At 42.8% G+C, this 17,994-nt stretch overlaps 1 protein-coding gene across 1 annotated transcript; it reads right to left on the bottom strand.

Annotated features, from left to right (window-relative positions):
* Positions 1-273: 273 nt before the first annotated feature.
* mfn1b (mitofusin 1b) lies at positions 274-12,967 on the bottom strand. The gene is made up of 18 exons (XM_005931008.3): positions 12,794-12,967; positions 12,218-12,375; positions 11,969-12,104; positions 11,148-11,310; positions 10,035-10,159; positions 9,845-9,953; positions 8,002-8,109; positions 7,739-7,892; positions 7,436-7,503; positions 5,894-6,015; positions 5,535-5,661; positions 4,225-4,329; positions 3,741-3,843; positions 2,918-3,144; positions 2,667-2,837; positions 1,766-1,962; positions 1,390-1,524; positions 274-1,165 (listed from the first exon to the last, which is right to left on the bottom strand). The coding sequence occupies exons 2-18, from the start codon at positions 12,363-12,365 to the stop codon at positions 1,096-1,098; spliced, it is 2,268 nt and encodes a 755-aa protein (XP_005931070.1). The 5' UTR covers positions 12,366-12,375; positions 12,794-12,967; the 3' UTR covers positions 274-1,095.
* Between the last annotated feature and the right edge of the window lie 5,027 nt (positions 12,968-17,994).

Raw genomic sequence — 17,994 nt, 5'->3', positions numbered from 1 at the left:
GCAGCAACTACATCACTATCAGTGGAGGAATTCCTCTTTCAAATTGATGTAGGTCTGGCTGGAGATTTCTGTGCATGTAGACAGCCACAGGTTGGGCTTTTGATTTTTGCTGTTCATTTTACAGTCAGTAGTCATTATCAGCAGCAGACGGCATGTTTTTCTCGACTTCACGCCATTCAATCGTAAACTAGCAGCAGAGTGACTCTAATTTATTGCAATATTGAACACATTTGACCTTTTTTCTGTAAGTGTCCAAAAAGAAACACACAAAAATCTCGTTTTAGATCGTTGCAGTTTTAATGCAATTTGGAAAATCTACACATACTTCAGGACACATTTGAGGAAAAAAAGTTTACAAAGTGCACACTGGTGTAGTCATCATCAGGTAATGGGTATAAATAAAATAGGGTATTATAAAATATATATATGAATATTTTGAAAGCTTTTGTTCTATACAGTTTGGAGTATTAGAAAATAGCAGACAAGGCTTCAGCTTTTCAATCGTACTCAAACGATTGAGTGAATTTACTGAGCTTCCTGTTTTCTTTCATTATTAAATTAATTTGTTTTTCACACAATGTAGATGTGACCAAACAGATGCACGTGCAGTCGTACTGATTTGCTCCATAGAGGTTACTGAAATATTCACAGTCAGAAGCACATTAGTGTCCAAATACAGCACCCGACCGGTGGTGTGCACGCCGACCAGGATAACCGTGACCCGTGGAGCATATCTGCACCACAGGATTCAGGTGTGTTCACTGAGCCTGACATACAGCAGACCCTGTTGTGTCTGGGCCTTTGCACGTCTCTCTGCTAATCATGAAGAATCGTCTTTTTTTTTTTTTTTTTTAGATTAACAGTCAAATCTACAAAATCACAAAAAGAAGGGAAAAAATTACAAGTGGCTATTCAGATTAAACTGTTCCCGGGGTACCAACACAATTATAAATGAATAATTGAGAAGCTGATTATCAAAACATCGGCGCATAAACCTCGGCTGTAGTTTGCGCAATCTTGCAGTGACGTGGCACCGAACTGAGGAATGACTGGCTCCGTGAGAGCTGAACTGTGGAGCGATGAAGAACAGGATCTTCACTGCTCAGGCTGCAAATACTGCTTGGTGAACTCCTCCAGCTGTTTCTCCAGGTCAGTGGCTTTATGTCTGCACACATCGTGTATAAAAAGAAATACTTGACTTATTACCTTCTTGGGTTGAGATAACATTTTGTGATATCTGTCATGTAGAACTCAACTACACGTTTCCAATTACTGTTATCATTCATTTGATCTGAGACGTTAACGTTCCCCACATTGGTTCCTGATAAATTCCCAGACAGACACTTTACTTTTCCCGTTATTCCCGATAAGAGAGGGAGCTGGACTGACCGCAGGCTCTTGGAGCGGCTCTGGATGCTCTCCAGCTGATCGATCTTCGCTGTCAGTTGACGGATTTCTGCCTCCAGCTCTTTCTGCGTCTGGTCCACCTGCTGACAGAGCCTAGCAAAGGTGGTTGCCATCTCCCTGGTAACACAGAGGGCACAGTGTGGCACTGCTTATTTATTTAGCTCTGTTACAGAGGGCGGGGCTGAGCTGTGTAGGTTTAAATTAGGAAAGGAGGCAGGAGGAGGGAAGCAAAAACCATGAGGCTATAACCTGTTCATGCACACAGAAGAGCAAGTGGCAGAAATGATTTTTAGATGGTTCACAGTGCACACCGTCAGCTCACTGGATAGACAGATGATATGAAAGGCAGCACACTTACTGTTGGACTTGTTTGCTACAGTTTGCACTCGTAAGGCTGACCATGAGCTGCATTTTATCGGATGCATAGTCCACAAACTGCCGCTTCAGAGCACGCTCCTTTGCCTTCGTGGTCCAAGTGAGTCTCTCGTATAGGTACAGCAGGCCATAGAGAGAGGCTGACAGGGCGATCAGCCTCCAGCCAACGGTTCTCCAAACCTGAGAGAGAGTAGGCAGGTGAAGCATGCTTATTTTGCTGTTTCAGTGGTGGAAGCTTAGATTAAACATGTCGAGTTCAGCACCGTGTATTTGCAAATACTACTCTTCTCTCTATAGGTTTACAAAGACTGTCGTCTAAACAATCCTTTTGAGCTACAATGGAACAAATATCAACCATTTTTAACAGGAAAATGTTAAACAGGCTAAAATGCACATCACAAAGATGGGAGTACATGGGACATGTTAGTTCAGTGGTGGAAAACATAAGGCCTGAATTTCGTTGGACACACAGTTTTGGACATTTAGCTGAATTTTACATTACTTTTGATTTCTGAATATTGGAACGCCCTGGTCCATAACAAAGCTCAGGGAGTGCAACAAATAAAAACTCAATGTCAAGACAGTTTCTTACAGTTAAATATGTCCAATCAGAGTTCATATTGTTCGACTGTCCACTATTAACTGAGAGGTTAAAATGAGACCTGGGTTCTCGGGCTCCTTTTATTAAAACAGGTTCAAACATCTTTGACAGTGAAACCAGTGCTGTGGTTAAGAGCAGCTTCTTCTATTTCTTTCTTCTTTTTATTGTAAATCACTTTTGTTTGAAATGTGCTAGATAAAAAAATGGACTTAGGGTTAGGGTTCCTTACTCACACACCATATTTCATATGTTGGAATTAAAAACGACCTCAAACACAACATACCACTCCTCCAACGACCAGTACGCCCATTGAAGTGCGGGAATTGAGGGAAGCGATAGCTACTATCAGGTCCTCCTGGGTCATGAGGGCTGTCTGCTGGTTGGGCACTGCCACGGTCGTGGGGGGCACAGAGGAGGAGGGTGTTTGGGTCTGAGGCAGTGCTGGGCGAGGTGTCTAAGGAATGACAAGCAGAGTTTTTCAGAATAGGATGTGAAAAAGTCTCATTACAATAATAATTCTTGATTGGTGCGCACCTGAAAGTTCTGGTCCACCAGTCTAAGAGCTCTCTCTGCATTGGCAGATCCCAGAAAGCGGTGGACTAACGCTTTCCAGCCCAGCGAAAACTTAAACTCAATGTCTTCCTGGAAGTCGCTGCAAAGTGTGGCGCAGTTTAGGTCGTAACTCATGTCAAACTTCCTGCTGTTCATCAGCATGGACACCTGGCTCTGGGTTGAAGAGGGAAGCAGAGGGAGCATGCTCTCTGGAAAGGGAGAATCCCAGCATAAAATGAAGAGAAGGCATATTTGGACACTAGGCGGGCAGCCCTTCAAAATGAGGACATTCACATTTGGACACATTTGGAGCTGGTATAACTTTAGGGACCTGCTGGGCTCAAAGTTAAGAACCAAATATGACACGTTTGTGTTGCACTTTTCCTTACAAGGAAAAAGAGAAACCGATTTATAGAACAGCTCCGGAAGTCTTTTCATCAGAGGGCACATTAACACCTTTACAACATCACTGTCACCGAGCACAGCTTGCATGCGTGCATGACAGTGACGCATTTGTCGCATAATGGGGCATGGAATGACGGCATTCAGCGAGGAGGGTATATATAGCAGTGATCAGGGTGTAGCAGACATCAGCCTGAAGGTAAAAATGTTCTGACCAAGTTTAGCAATGCTGCGAATGAGTGACGGAGCGAAAAAATGCTGCCCTGAAGCCATTTTCTAATAAAAAATATCCATTTCTTAAGAGATGAAACCATTTTCAGAAATTGCGTTAACGACTTCAGCTTTTATATTGCAACATTGCAAAGGAGCTCTTATTACTTAACATCCGTGTTACGTGAATTACCTATCATGTAATCCTGGGTGGACTGAACAGAGGCGTTGACAGCATTGGAGCAGCGGAAAGCCAAATTCTTGCCCATCCCCTCCTCCACGTGACCCAGCAGCTCCTGCCAACAGCAACAGGGGTCAGAGGTCAGATGAAAAAAAAAGGATCTTTGCACGCATGGCACTGTCACAGTGTTTATGCAGACTTGGCATCTGTTATTCCACTAAAACTGAAACTGGAACACTGTAGTGCTAAAGCTAGCAGATGCTAACTGCTTTCAGAGGCCTGTCAGATAAAGTTAAACTAAATGTGTGAAGTACACAGTGTAGCAGAGAGAAACTTCAGCAAGTAGTATGTACAGGCAGTTTATCTGCTTGGTGACTGAATGTGTAGAAGACAACTTTAATGAGCATCGATTGTTGACCCTTACAGCCGGCTAAGCAGAACATCATTTTATTGGCTTTTATTTCGTCTGAGGTGTTTTTATGCTGCCTTTACTTACAGACTTGTACATTTTGAGGACCTGAGGTGAGGGGTGGAAGTCACAGTGGAACTCATCAACAATTAAATGAAGGCGACAGATCTCCTCCCCCATGGCGGTGGAAACCTGGATAAAACGCAACATGGGAGCTCAAGTTGATCTAGTCAGTGACACACAATGGAGCTTCCTCTGGTTTCTGTCCAGGCATCAAGAAGTTTTTCCAATTTCAATATCAGCGAAATAAAGAAGAAAAAAAACAATTACAGTTTTATTTTTGCATATAGAGGTAATTAAGTTACTTTCATTTAAAGGAGAAAGGAAACAAACAAAAGCTCTGTTAATCAGCTTGTCACCTGCTGACTCTGAGAAAGTGATCCATGCGTTTATTTCATCCAGGCTTGACGACTGTAATAGTCTTTATTTCGGTACCAGCCAGGCTCTGCTCTTCAGCTAGTTCAGGATGCTGCAGTCCGACTCCTGACAGGCGCTCGTAAACATGACCATATCTCTCCAGGTTCGTTTGCACTGGCTTCCAGTGCATTGTAGAATAGATGTTATTGCTTGTTTTTAAGTCTCTAAATGGATTAGCTCTGTCATACCTCTCTGACCTTTTAACTAAAAATACTGCAAACAGATCTCTCAGGTCAGCTGATAAGTTGCTTCTGATTGTCCCTAGCAGCAGGCTACACACAGAGCAGACTTTGGATCAGTCTGCCTCTTCAAATTAGGATCTCTCCAACACTTGACATTTTTAAAGCCTGTCTCAAAACACATTTTTACTCTCTAGCTTTTACTCATGACTGAGTTTGTGTTTTATTCTCTGTGCACGTTTGTTCTACTTGTTACTTTTGTTACTATGTACAGCACTTTGGTCAACATGTGTGGTTTTTAAATGTTGCTTACAAATAAATTGATTGATTGATATAATATTTGCTATTTGCTGACCTACTGGCATTTATAACATCTGATAAATTTATCAGCTGATCTAAAGAAGAGACAGATGAAACACCCTTCAATCAGGTGTTGATTATGCATAATTTGGCCACCAGAGGGCACCCTGCCATCTGCTGTTGGCAACGTGTTTGCTAATAAAAGCAGACAGCGTGACCAAGTTCATAAATAAACGAGAAATCTGTTTTATAAGCAGAAAAAAACCCTCTTAGCTGATATAGAGTAATATCTGGCTCCTTAAAAACTATGATCAGATGAAACACCTAAGTGATCAGCAGACAATTAGCACTGCATGTGTTGGTGTAATCACAAAGTAAATATCTGAGGTTGGAGATCCTTCAGGGCAGAAAAAAATCCATTTCTCCTTTTGTCAGTGTTACCTTGGACTCCACGTCCTCACTGATCGCCTTGATCTTCTTTTTAATTTCATCGACTAGCAGGTTGAGTTGATTCTTGACAAACTCCAGCCGATCCATCTGATACTCTCTGTCCTCCAGTGCCGCCACCCTGAAGACCCCACCCCCCAAACAAGAAATGCTGTCACACATGCAAACTAGCAGGTAAATAACTTGACAGTAAAACGTTGATTAAACCTGCACAGCAGAAGGAAGCAAAAATAACGTGTTGACAACTCAAATGATCACATAATTTTTCAGCATGCTGATGTTTTATCTCTAGAAACCCTTCAGCTGGAGGAAGATCAGACATGATAAGTAAAGAAAACGTAGTGGGCGCTCACCTCTTCTCCGCGGCCTCGATGTGGATGGCATCCATTATGCTCTTGACTTGTTCTGTGATCTGCTTGGCCCTGATAGTGTGCTGCTCAAACTTTGTTTTCACTGCTGACTGCGAGATACACTCCTGCGAGGCCATAACACACAAGTTACTGTGACATTTACTGTGGCTGCTACTGGACGCCGTGCGGGAACTTGCACGCCACCAGGGACGAATGTAGGACAAGATAAACACCTGCTACGTTTGACTTAAAAGAAGAAGAAAAGAAATGGAAACACAGATGTGGAAACGACAGCAGCAGAGTGCGTATCTTGTGTCACGCAGCCCACATTTGGTCACAGTAGTGTGTTGGTGATCTCACAACAAAATTAAGAAATAAAAATCAACATATTAAGTGAATTTAAACACAAACGCAACAGAATGAAGGAGGAAGTACAACATAGATAAGTAGGAATTTTATGTCATGTTGGGATTTAAAGTAGCTGTTCTTCATTTTAAGTTAAGTAAAGAGTATCGCGATGACTTACTGGAAACAGATTCCTGACCCTGACAGAAGCAGCTCTCTAACGATATAGTAAATCTACTTCATCAGAACTGTGCTTTCTTTGTTTTTCTCACAGAGCACTTTTTGTTTCCCCTTTTCCAGCTGTATGATGATTTGTCTGATATGCTCTCTTCCAAACAATTCCTCCTTTATTGGGCTATTTCAGGTGTAAAGGAGGAGAAGTGTATGCTAACTTGCTAACTGCCTACTTTAACATTTTCCTATGTTGGATGTAATCTGATGGTCCAGCATCCATCACTGACAACCCCAACAGCCAGACCAAGCTGCCAGTGAAGCCAAATGTCTCTTATTCTATGTGCTTTTATTCCCAGGCTCTATACAGTAAAATACAACAAAAACCAAAATACCACAATAAGATGCAAAATTTAAAAAAAAAAAAAAAAAAAAGCAGCAATAGAAAACTCAATGAAAAAATGTGGAACAAAACAAACGGCTGCCCTCACCTAAGTGAATCTAGATTTCAGCAATGAAGACGCAGGTTGATGTAAAACAGGCGCAGCGAGTGGACGGCTCTGCGGGAGGCAAAGTCTGAGCAGCTGGCTGCTTCTGTCAGCTGTTACTGCTCGAGGGAAGACTCATGCCGACTCTTGTTTTTTTTTTTTTTAAACATCGAAACACACAGACTACTACTACTTTGAGCTGGCAAAGGAACATCTGAAGATTTATTTATTCCACAAATGTTAGCAGACTTATGCAACAAGCTAAGTTCTGCTTCTTGTAGAGCAGCCACTCTTTTCTTCTCCTGCTCACAATGAATGAGGAAACAATCTCAGTTAGCTTAGCAGTGAGTTCCCTTCTTTCTTCAGCGGTAATTTCTGACGATGCGCTAACTGCAGCTCTCAGCAGGCATCCATGCAACCTAACGTTTCTTTGAATCCTATATTTGTAACGACTGAAACATCCATCCAACACTCAGTTTGTTAGTAAACATTGGAATATACGCTTCAATGTATTCGTTTTCCTAAACGCACACAAACACACCTCAAACCTCCTTTCAAAGCACTGAAACTCCTTCAGTCTCTCCTGGAAGCCCTCAGCAAGAGCGCCACCTGTTGGACAATTTAATCACATTAGAAAGATCATAAAGTTCTGAACATGACTGCAAAAATGCACGCGTACAATACTTTGACTCACATCGGATGTAAACATCTAAACCTCTAATTTAATATTCATTCATAGTTCTGCTTTATATTGATATCAAGGCTTCTGCGTAACACTGGTGAACGCACGTGTATGAAAGCTGGGTAGTACACTTTGTTAGTCCGACCTTCCCTGTATCCTCACCTGTTTCAGGCATGCCTTGTGCACGCTGCATACGGGAATTGAGCACCTCCTTTGCAGAGACAAAGAAAATGTGGTTGGGTGCCTTATCACTGTCCAAAACTTTGAGCTCGTCCACCAAGAAGTTCACACAACGGTCTGTGTGCTGCTTCCTCACCTGAAAAAGAAGACACGCCACCTTCACGTATGAGGTTTTTTACATTATGTATTCTCAAAGTAACAATCTCTTTCATTGGAGGCTGATGACACAGCAATCCCATACTCACGTCCTCCATGTATTCTGGTTCATTTGCTGAGGCGTCCCAGCGATTGTTGAGGATGAAGATGTTCGGCTTTGAAAGACGCTCATTCACTTTGTGGAAAAAGTGCTTTTCCTAGAAGCAAAGAAGTTAAAGGACAGTCTGAGTAGTGCAGAACAGTAAAGACAGGAAGTAATTTCTTTCTTTCCAAAACAAAGCTCCTGCTTGATTTGATGGGGTGCAGACTGCAGGGGTAAAAATCCTCACGGTTTGCACACTTATGCAGAAATGGTAGCTTTATGTTTGCTACTCAGCCATCAAAGTTATTTACATAAATCCTCGATTTATCTACAGAAATCAGAATTGTTGTCTGAAGACCAACAAGGATACCCAATGGATTTACTTTGCCAAATGGATCATCACGGCCTTGCCGTATTGGTCCATTTGATCGACCTTTGTTGTTATTATTTATTTTATTTTCAGTTGTTACAGATGGGACAGACATGACTGAGGGATAGGAAAGGGAGAAAGAAAGATGAAGGAAAAGAAAAACAGAAGGGAAGAGGGACAGTGAGAAAGGGCACTTAAAAAGAGAAAGAAGAAAAAAAATCTCCTGGATCACCTGTTGAGAGAAAAAAGAGAAAACAAGCAAAAAAAACAAAGCAACATACTAAACACAACACCATCACGTTAATCTAGCCAAGTGTAAACAGCAGTAAATACTAAATATTGAATGTTGTTGTGCAGCACATAGGAACGACAGTGCACAATGTGCTTGGAAATACCAATACCAATAGAGGTGTAGTTTGTGTCTATGAACAGTGTACACCTGCGTGCACACCTGTGTGGATCAGCACGCTTGTATTTAAAAGGTTTCCCCATGTAACGGTCTGCTAGAGGATGTAGAGAGCCATAGCCCCATCCCCCAAGGCATGAAGCAGGCATGGAAGAGATCCAGGCCCCAGACATCCAGAAGCCCCAGAGTGCGAGAGTCCAAGGAGGACCACTGGAGTGTGGGAAGAGCTGAGGAGAGCCCCAGATGAGGGGTCACCCAGTAGCCACGGAGCAGAAGCCAGAGGGGGCTGCAGTGGCGTGCCCGCCGGCTCTGCCGGCAGCCAGCTGTGCCAGAGTGAACCAAGCTGCAGGCCCAGAGGCCGGAGGCCCGAGGGCCCCCTTTGCCCCGGAAGAGACCTGACCGACCAACAGGCACCAGGCCCGCCAAGTAGTCACCGGGAGTGAGCTGGTACATACCTGAGTGCCCAGCCCCGGACACCAAGAACCACCAACGCACCGACCCCTGAGAGCATCAGTTACCGGCAGGGAGTGTGGTGAGGGGAGATAGGCCTTTGGAGGACACCATCCACTTAAATGAAAACTTAGAGGCTTATAGAGCAATGACGGGTGACAACGGGCCGACGGACACAGCGACCCTATCATCTAATAGCTATCAATATATGCATTAATATACATTTAAACAAGTAACTGACAAAGAAAGAGCAGATAAAAGATCAGTAACTAACAAGCCTAATAATGGTTTTAATAATGGTTTTGATGACTGACACAAGCATATAGGCAATCTGAAAAAAGCTGACTAGACAGATCAGATAAGATGACAGGTGCTGGCAATACGATGACAAAATTCAGAGCTGAATTACAAGCGGGAACAATGAGGGAATTTCTTTGATCAATCCTTAAGTGAATGGCGCTCACCCATGGAGCTGTTTCGATGATTTAAAACGTTATCCGGCCTTTTCCCCAGCTCGGGTTATTCCCTATCTACGCATGAAAGTGCCGCTGCAACTAATTATTGAAACAGAGTGACACCAGGACAGCAGCCAAACATGAGTTTGATGTGTGTGAGACACTTTACCGTGTTCATGAGTGTAGACTCCGAGTTTGCCACCAGCACAAAAACATCAGCATCCAGGCAAAACTTGTCTATCCAGCTGTCCAGCTCTAACGTGACGTCTGTTCCGGGGCTGGAAGTCAGAAGGGAGGTCAAATACACCAAATGTACGAGATAGGTGGACTTTTCAGATGCGAAGATCTGATCCTGTTACCTGTCTACAAGCACCAGGTCATCTCGCAGCAGAGCACATTTGGTCTTTGGCCAGAAGACACGTACCAGGCAGCCAGCATCCAGGCTTTCATCCATGAGAAGCGCGTGAGCCAGCTGGTTCACGGTCTGCAGACAGGGAGGAAATCCACTGATGTTAGGAATATTTACACAAAAAGTTTATAGTAATGCAAATGAAAATTATAGCACATTTTGCAGCCACCAAAATGTGTTAAAAACCACCGAAGGGTGCTGAATTGTCCCAAGAATCCATGTGTGAGAGAGTGTGTTAACAAAGCACCTTAGGTCTGTATGACTGGAAGAAAAGTGGCTTGTAGTGAAAAGTGCTTTGAGTGCTTGATTCGAGTAGAAGCGCATTATTTATAAATATGAGTAAATTTACCACTTGGAAACCCACCTAGCTTTAATCACTTGAGTTATTAACACGTAAAAACACCGGACTGATTATTAGGAAGGTGAGACGAAGCCGCTCAGCTCCACACAGTAAACAAGACTGTAGGGTCTCCTTTAAATTTCAGACACCTGACACTGCAGTAAACAGCCTACCTTCATGTCACATGTTCTTACATGGCTACAAGTTCAGCCTTTGCCCAGTTCAATTTGCATTCAACTGACTATTTACGTGGCTGTAGCTCACGAGGTAGAGCAAGCCATCGACTACCTGAAAGGTTTGTGGTTCAATCCCTGGCTGCTCCACTCTGCATGCTTGCAGACACATCGGAGTATGAATGTGTGTGAAGTTAGACAGAAAGCACTTACACAGAAATAAGTGCTGGTGTGAAAGCGCCATATAAGAACCAGTCCATTTAGCTACTCAAGTGCTACATTTATCTGCAACTGTGAAAAACTTCAGTCCCATTATTACTGGTGTTTTAATAGCAAACCACAAACAACAAGAATAAGAATGTATAGTATGATAGAAAGAGCGGCAAGCAGTGTGAACAGATGCTCTGATTAACGACCACGGTGGCATTCTGGTGCGTGTGTTCACGTAAACTTTGTCCTCTGTTTCTCTGGAGGGGATCAGCTGCACATAATTACTAGACAGAGCTCGCAAACTTCCAAAAACATTCTGCTGCCTCTGAATGAAACTTACCTTGACACTCTTCTTTTCATCTGAGCCGTCTGTCTTGAGGTAGGCCTTATCGTCATCGGTGCCCTCCACACTCAAGAAGCAGTTGGTGGTGTGGCCAATACCACTTGGCAGCACTCGATCCCTCAGCATGGCATTAATCACTGTGCTTTTACCATTACTGGTCCTGAGATCAACAAACAGATTCTTTACTTACTTATTTAACCTTTATTCACACAGGCGGTCCCACTGACACTCGAGGTCTCATTTGCAAGTGAGACCTGTTGTTGCTCAGTGTGCTCATAATTTTAAAAACTCATAAAGAAATGAAAGTGTTATGTACAAAGTTCCTGTTATTTTCAGCTAGTCCAGCTGCTGTATGGTGCAATTTATTGCCATCTGACTGAATTACTTGAATATAGGACATGCTTGTTTTGCTGTAACACATTAGTTTCACGGTCAGGTAACTACTCGAGGCACGTGACTCATAGTTAAAGAAAATGAAAGTAAAGACACACCTATCCACACAACAGGGAAAAAGAGTGCTTTACATTCCCACGACTGAGAGCGTCACAAAAAAAACCCACTCTGGAAAATACCATTTAAGAATAGCACCGCTTTTGGTAGAACATGTGTAAAGCATCATGGTTATTATAGTTCAACGAAAGTAAACATAAAAAGTAAAACTGGATGTGAAAACACCTGATTACACCGTTTATATTGTAATACCTGTTCTGATCTTCTTAAATCTCACAAACACATCACTGAAGTAAACCGATAACAAAAACTTTTTATTAATAAAATGTCATTAAATAAAAATAAATCTGGTCAACAGGTAGACTAACCTGCCAAAAAAGGCCACTTTCATGTGCCTGCGTGCCAGCACCTCCTTGATGACAGCCAGTTTGTCTCTATATGCCTTAATCTGCTCCTTCTGATCCTGAGTTGCGATGTTCTCCAAAGCTTTATTCCCGCTGATGTCTGTCAGCACAAAAACACAGCATGAAGAAAAGCAAGTGCTGTGCGCCTCCTGCACCAACACTCCTGATTGACAAGAAGTCGGTGTTAGAAGCTCCCAGGCAAACTTCTCTCACCTTCCACAAACTCTGAAGTCTCCTTCACGTAGTGGAGTAGCTGCTCGAACACATCGCTTATCGTCTTCTTGGCCACAACAAAGTGCTTGAGAGGGGAAAACTCGCCCCGGGCCGAGTCTGTCCGTCTGAGTGGAGGCGCCGCAGCCATGCTGGTCAATCTGAAACCGGAGGCGTCAGCAAGGACAAACACACTCGTATCAGCGGGCACGAATAACACCGCAAACACAGTTTGGATCGAGCCGAAACACTTCAGTTGATCTTAATATTACAGTTACATAACTTAAGTATCAAACTGCAGTGGATGCAAGATGGATTGTTTATTAAAAGTGTTTTAGCAAAGTTATCGAACAAGAGTTAGCAGTGACGCCGTGCATCTTCCTACACATTGCTACACACGGTGTTTAGATAGGTAGCTGTACACACATATGTCCGGCTTTTCTCGGTTAGTTATTAGCAGCTGTCACACTTGAAAATCTCTCACGGTGAGTGCTGTCCTGGAGGCTAACCGATTAAGCTAGGTCATGTTACAGGCAGCCGTAAGCTAGCATTAGCCCCGGCGCTACTTTTTTTCCTCACCGCTGTCCAAAGAGAGCCCGCGTCCTCTTCTCATAACACAAATAATATAGATCCGGGTGGACAATGCAGAGATCTCCTTTGCTTACTGGAAGATTTATTGCTGTCAGACTGGCTAGCCCGTGTGTTCACTGTAATGTCACAGCGCCAAGTTAGTTAGAGGAAGAAGTATGCTTCCGAAACAACTTTTCAAAATAAAATGCAGCTTTGACAGAAACACTAGGGCTGAGTATCTCACTGATTTCTAGAATCGATTTGATTCCGATTCCATTCAATTCGATTCGATTTAAATCTGGGAAATTTTGCCTCAGACATATTATAATTCAGATCAGTACATTTACATATTTTCCTATCTATAAAAAGGAAGCTGACACTTTCCAGACTTTATCAAAGGTGTGAGCATCACAGCAGATGCCTTTGTGTCAAAGTAGCTGAAGATAAAACACAGAAAAACATAAAGGTGATTTTACTGGCCTGGGATTTTATAAAAATATTCTGCAGTACATCAAAAACAAAAGAAAACCATTAATCAACATATGAACATTACCTCTGAAGTTAAACAGCGGCCGACGGCGCTGTAAACAACGGTAGACTTGTGCGTAACAAGCAAGCGAATAATGCAGAAAACAGATTTTTAGACGGGAAACTGTTGTTGAAGTATACTGAGAGAGAGAGAAAGAAAGAGAGATGTGCATCAAGTGTGGTGGAAGCAAAACAGCAAAAGTCAGAGGGAATTCATGACGATGTTTATATGAAGCATAGTTTGGATCTTCTTTTGCTGCTGGTTTGGTCAATAATGTTTGGAGAGAGATAAAACTAACAGCTTTAGAATCACAGCAAAAGGGCGTAAACGCAAAGCGCAGACCCGCAGAAACTTCGGAATCAGCGAGCTGTCGGCTTTCAGCCCCGACCGTGTCCATGCCGTCATGTGAGAGAAAGGCAACATCTCACTGATTCTGATCCGTCGGCGGGTCCGAGCTTTGTGTTTACATCTTTGTGCAGAATCTGTGTTCCTGCTCTCATTTACTGTTTTAGCTGTTTGGGGGTTCTTGAAAGTTTGTGAGGTTTAACCTGAGATTCTGGCGTTTCGGGCAAAATAAATTAATATAAAAAAATCGATTCAGGATTTTAATGAATCGATATCACGTTGCAGCACGGTGGCACGGTGGTTAGCACTGTTGCCGCACAGCAAGAAGGTCCTGAGTTCAATTCCACCATCAGGCCGGGGTCTTTCTGTGTGGAGTTTGCATGTTCTCCCCGTGTTTGCGTGGGTTCTCTCCGGGTACTCCGGCTTCCTCCCACCGTCCAAAGACATGCAGCTTGTGGGGATAGGTTAATTGATTAATCCAAATGAAAAAAATAAGCACCATACCCGGTAAACCTGTTATTTAAACTAAAATCAAATTTAAAACGAAACCAAAGGTAAAAACCTTTGAAAAATGAAAATAGACAGCAACTCAACCCAGGTTGATGTTTGTGCCCTATCCCAGTTTGATAGAGGTTACACACCATTTTTAGAATACATACAGTGCTGTGAACAAGTATTTGCCCTTTCTGTTTTCTTTTTCTTCTGTGTGTGTCTATTTGTCACACTTTCAGATCTTTTTCAGATTATCAAACAAATTTTAGCATTAGACAAAGATAACCAGAGTAAATACAAAATGCACTTTTTAGATCATGATCAAGAGTGGGAAAAAAAAGCTATCCACGCTTGGCTCTATGTGAAAAAGGTCATTTGAAACCTGTGCCAGTCTTGGCAGCAAGACCTATAATCAAGCAATCATTTTGGTAATTGGCAATGAGTCTTTCACATCAGTGTGGAGAAATTTTTGCCTACCTTCTTTGCAAAACATTTTTAAATCAGCCAAATTCAGGGAACGAACGGGGCGGACATACTTTGTACTGATTATCTGGTAGGATCACTGACTTCCTGACGGAAGTTGTCCAAGTCCTGAGGCTGAAAGAAGCTCACTCCCGACCATCAGCACCGGCTCCCCTCAGGGCTGTGTTCTTTCTCCTCTGCTCTTCTCCCTGTACACCAACTGCTGCACCTCCACCCACCAGTCTGTCAAGCTAATCAAGTTTGCAGATGACACCACCGTTATTGGGCTCATCTCGGACGGGGATGAGTCTGCCTACAGGAGGGAGGTTGAACGTCTGGTGTCCTGGTGCTGAATGCCCAGAAGACAGTGGAGATTATTGTGGACTTCAGGAAGCACACAGCCCCACTCCCCCCCATCATCCTGACTGACACCCCCATCACCTCTGTGGACTCATTCCGCTTCCTGGGTACCACCATCACCCAGGACCTGAAGTGGGAGCCCACCATCACCTCCGTCATCAAGAAAGCCCAGCAGAGGATGTACTTCCTGAGGCAGCTGAAGAAATTCAACCTGCCAACACGGACGATGATGCAGTTCTACACTGCAATCATCGAGTCCATCCTCACCTCCTCCATCACCGTGTGGTACGCTGGAGCCACTATCAGGGACAAACAGAGACTGCAGCGTGTTGTGCGCTCTGCTGAGAAGGTGATTGGCTGCAGACTCCCATCTCTGCAGGACCTGTACACCTCCAGGACACTGCGGCGTGCAGCTCGGATCTCAGCTGACCCTTCTCACCCTGGACACAGTCTGTTTGACCTGCTCCCCTCAGGCAGGAGGCTCCGGTCCATTCGCACCAGAACCTCTCGCCATAAGAACAGTTTCTTCCCCTCTGCTGTTGGACACATGAACAATAACCGTATGACTGTTCCCACCACTAACACATGACCCTACGCTGTGTCACTGCATCATTCCATGTTTGGCACTGATCACCACCTGCACTCATGTATACAGTATATCTTTCTACGTAGCACTCTTAATTCTTATTCTCATGTATATATCTCATGTATATCTCATGCACATATCTTTCTACGTAGCACTTTTAATTCTTATTACTACTTTTATTTTTTCATGTCTATTTAAGTGCTATTTATGACACTATGTTTGCACTGAAGCACCGCAGCAATTTCCTAATGTTGTAAACCTGCTCAACATTTGGCAATAAACCCCTTTCTGATTCTGATTCTGATTCTGATGTTCCTTTATGGAAAAGCTTCAGCTTTTGTCTCATCAATCCACAGAATAGTTTCCTAAAACTCTTGAGGATCGTCAAGATGTTTTTTTGGCAAATTTTGGCAGTCAAGCCTTTATGTTCCTTTTGGTCAGCAGTGGTTTCCTCTTTAGAGCTCTCTCATGGATGCCATTTTTCCAGTCTCTTTCTTATTGTTGAATCATGAAATCTGACCTTAACTAGGGCAAGTGAGGCCTGCAGGTCTTTAGATGTTCTGGGTTCTTTTTGTGACCTTTTGAATAAGTCGTTACTGTCCTCTTGCAATTTTGGTCGGGAAGGTTCGTCACTATCCCAGGTTTTCTCACTGTTGTTCACTGGAGTCTTTAGAAAAGCTGTAGAAATGACCTTAACCCTTCCAGACTGATAGATGTCAATGACTTTGTTTCTCATCTGTTGAGTTTCTTTAGACCATGGCATGATGTGCTGATTTTTGAGGTCTTCTTGCCAGCTTCACTTTGTCAGACAGGTTCTGTTTTATTGATTTTTTGATTCATTATATCCGGCAGTAATCAGGCCTGAGTGTGAATAGTGACATTAAATTCAGCTTTCCAAAGAAACACACAAAAAAGTGGTTAATCACAGTTAATTTACGATGTACAAAAGTATAAGTTAACGACTTTTTTACAGTACTGTATACAGCCAAACTGGTAATCTCAGCAGCAGTTTGGTTACTAAAGTAAAGATTCAAGAGCTTTATTGTCAATACAGTAGTATACACAGTATACAGTGTACCGCAATGCTGTTTCACCCTAAGCCCCCCATGGTGCATTTATACATATATAAAGGATATATCTCCAAGAGATATAAAACTAGGAATTACAAATAAATAATAAAATTAAGGGATAAAAAGGTACTAATGGTAACTATACAATTCTATACAATACTATAATGGTAACTATAAAATATTAACTGTACGATAAACAAAGATAAACAAAGACAGGACAGAGACAATACAAAGTGGAATGTGCAGTAGGTATTGAATACCAGTTTCAAGTTATTGTCAGGATATTAACGAGACAAGACAAAGACGTGCAAAATGTGCAAATATAATATAATTTCGGTGTGTGTTCAGAACTCTGTGACTGAGTGTGCAAAGCATACTGGTCCCAGGACCAGTTTGTAGTGGATTTGTGGTAGTATTTGTTGTTTTTCAGAATCAGAATCAGAAAGGGTTTTATTGCCAGATGTTGAGCAGGTTTACAACATTAGGAAATTGCTGCGGTGCTTCAGTGCAACATACTGTCATAAAAATATAAAAATAAGAATAAGAATTAAAAGTGCTAAGTGGATAGATATATACAGTGGGGCAAAAAAGTATTTAGTCAGCCACCAATTGTGCAAGTTCCCCCACTTAAAATGATGACAGAGGTCAGTAATTTGCACCAGAGGTACACTTCAACTGTGAGAGACAGAATGTGAAAAAAAATCCATGAATTCACATGGTAGGATTTGTAAAGAATTTATTCGTAAATTAGGGTGGAAAATAAGTATTTGGTCACCTCAAACAAGGAAAATCTCTGGCTCTCACAGACCTGTAACGTCTTCTGTAAGAAGCTTTTCTGTCCCCCACTCGTTACCTGTATGAATGGCACCTGTTTGAACTCATCATCTGTATAAAAGACACCTGTCCACAGCCTCAAACAGTCAGACTCCAAACTCCGCCATGGCCAAGACCAAAGAGCTTTCGAAGGACACCAGGAAAAGTATTGTAGACCTGCACCAGACTGGGAAGAGTGAATCTACAATAGGCAAGCAGCTTGGTGTGAAAAAATCAACTGTGGGAGCAATCATCAGAAAATGGAAGACATACAAGACCACTGATAATCTCCCTCGATCTGGGGCTCCACGCAAGATCTCATCCCGTGGGGTCAAAATGATCATGAGAACGGTGAGCAAAGATCCCAGAACCACACGGGGGGACCTGGTGAATGACCTGCAGAGAGCTGGGACCAAAGTAACAAAGGTCACCATCAGTAACACACTACAACGGCAGGGAATCAAATCCCGCAGTGCCAGACGTGTTCCGCTGCTGAAGCCAGTGCATGTCCAGGCCCGTCTGAAGTTTGCCAGAGAGCACATGGATGATACCG

Source organism: Haplochromis burtoni, unplaced genomic scaffold, assembly GCF_018398535.1.
Source record: "Haplochromis burtoni strain Fernald_Lab_line unplaced genomic scaffold, NCSU_Asbu1 Contig_133, whole genome shotgun sequence".
Lineage (NCBI taxonomy): Eukaryota > Metazoa > Chordata > Actinopteri > Cichliformes > Cichlidae > Haplochromis > Haplochromis burtoni.
The sequence above is the reverse complement of the archived record's forward strand: the minus strand, read 5'-3'. Positions and strand labels throughout refer to the sequence as shown.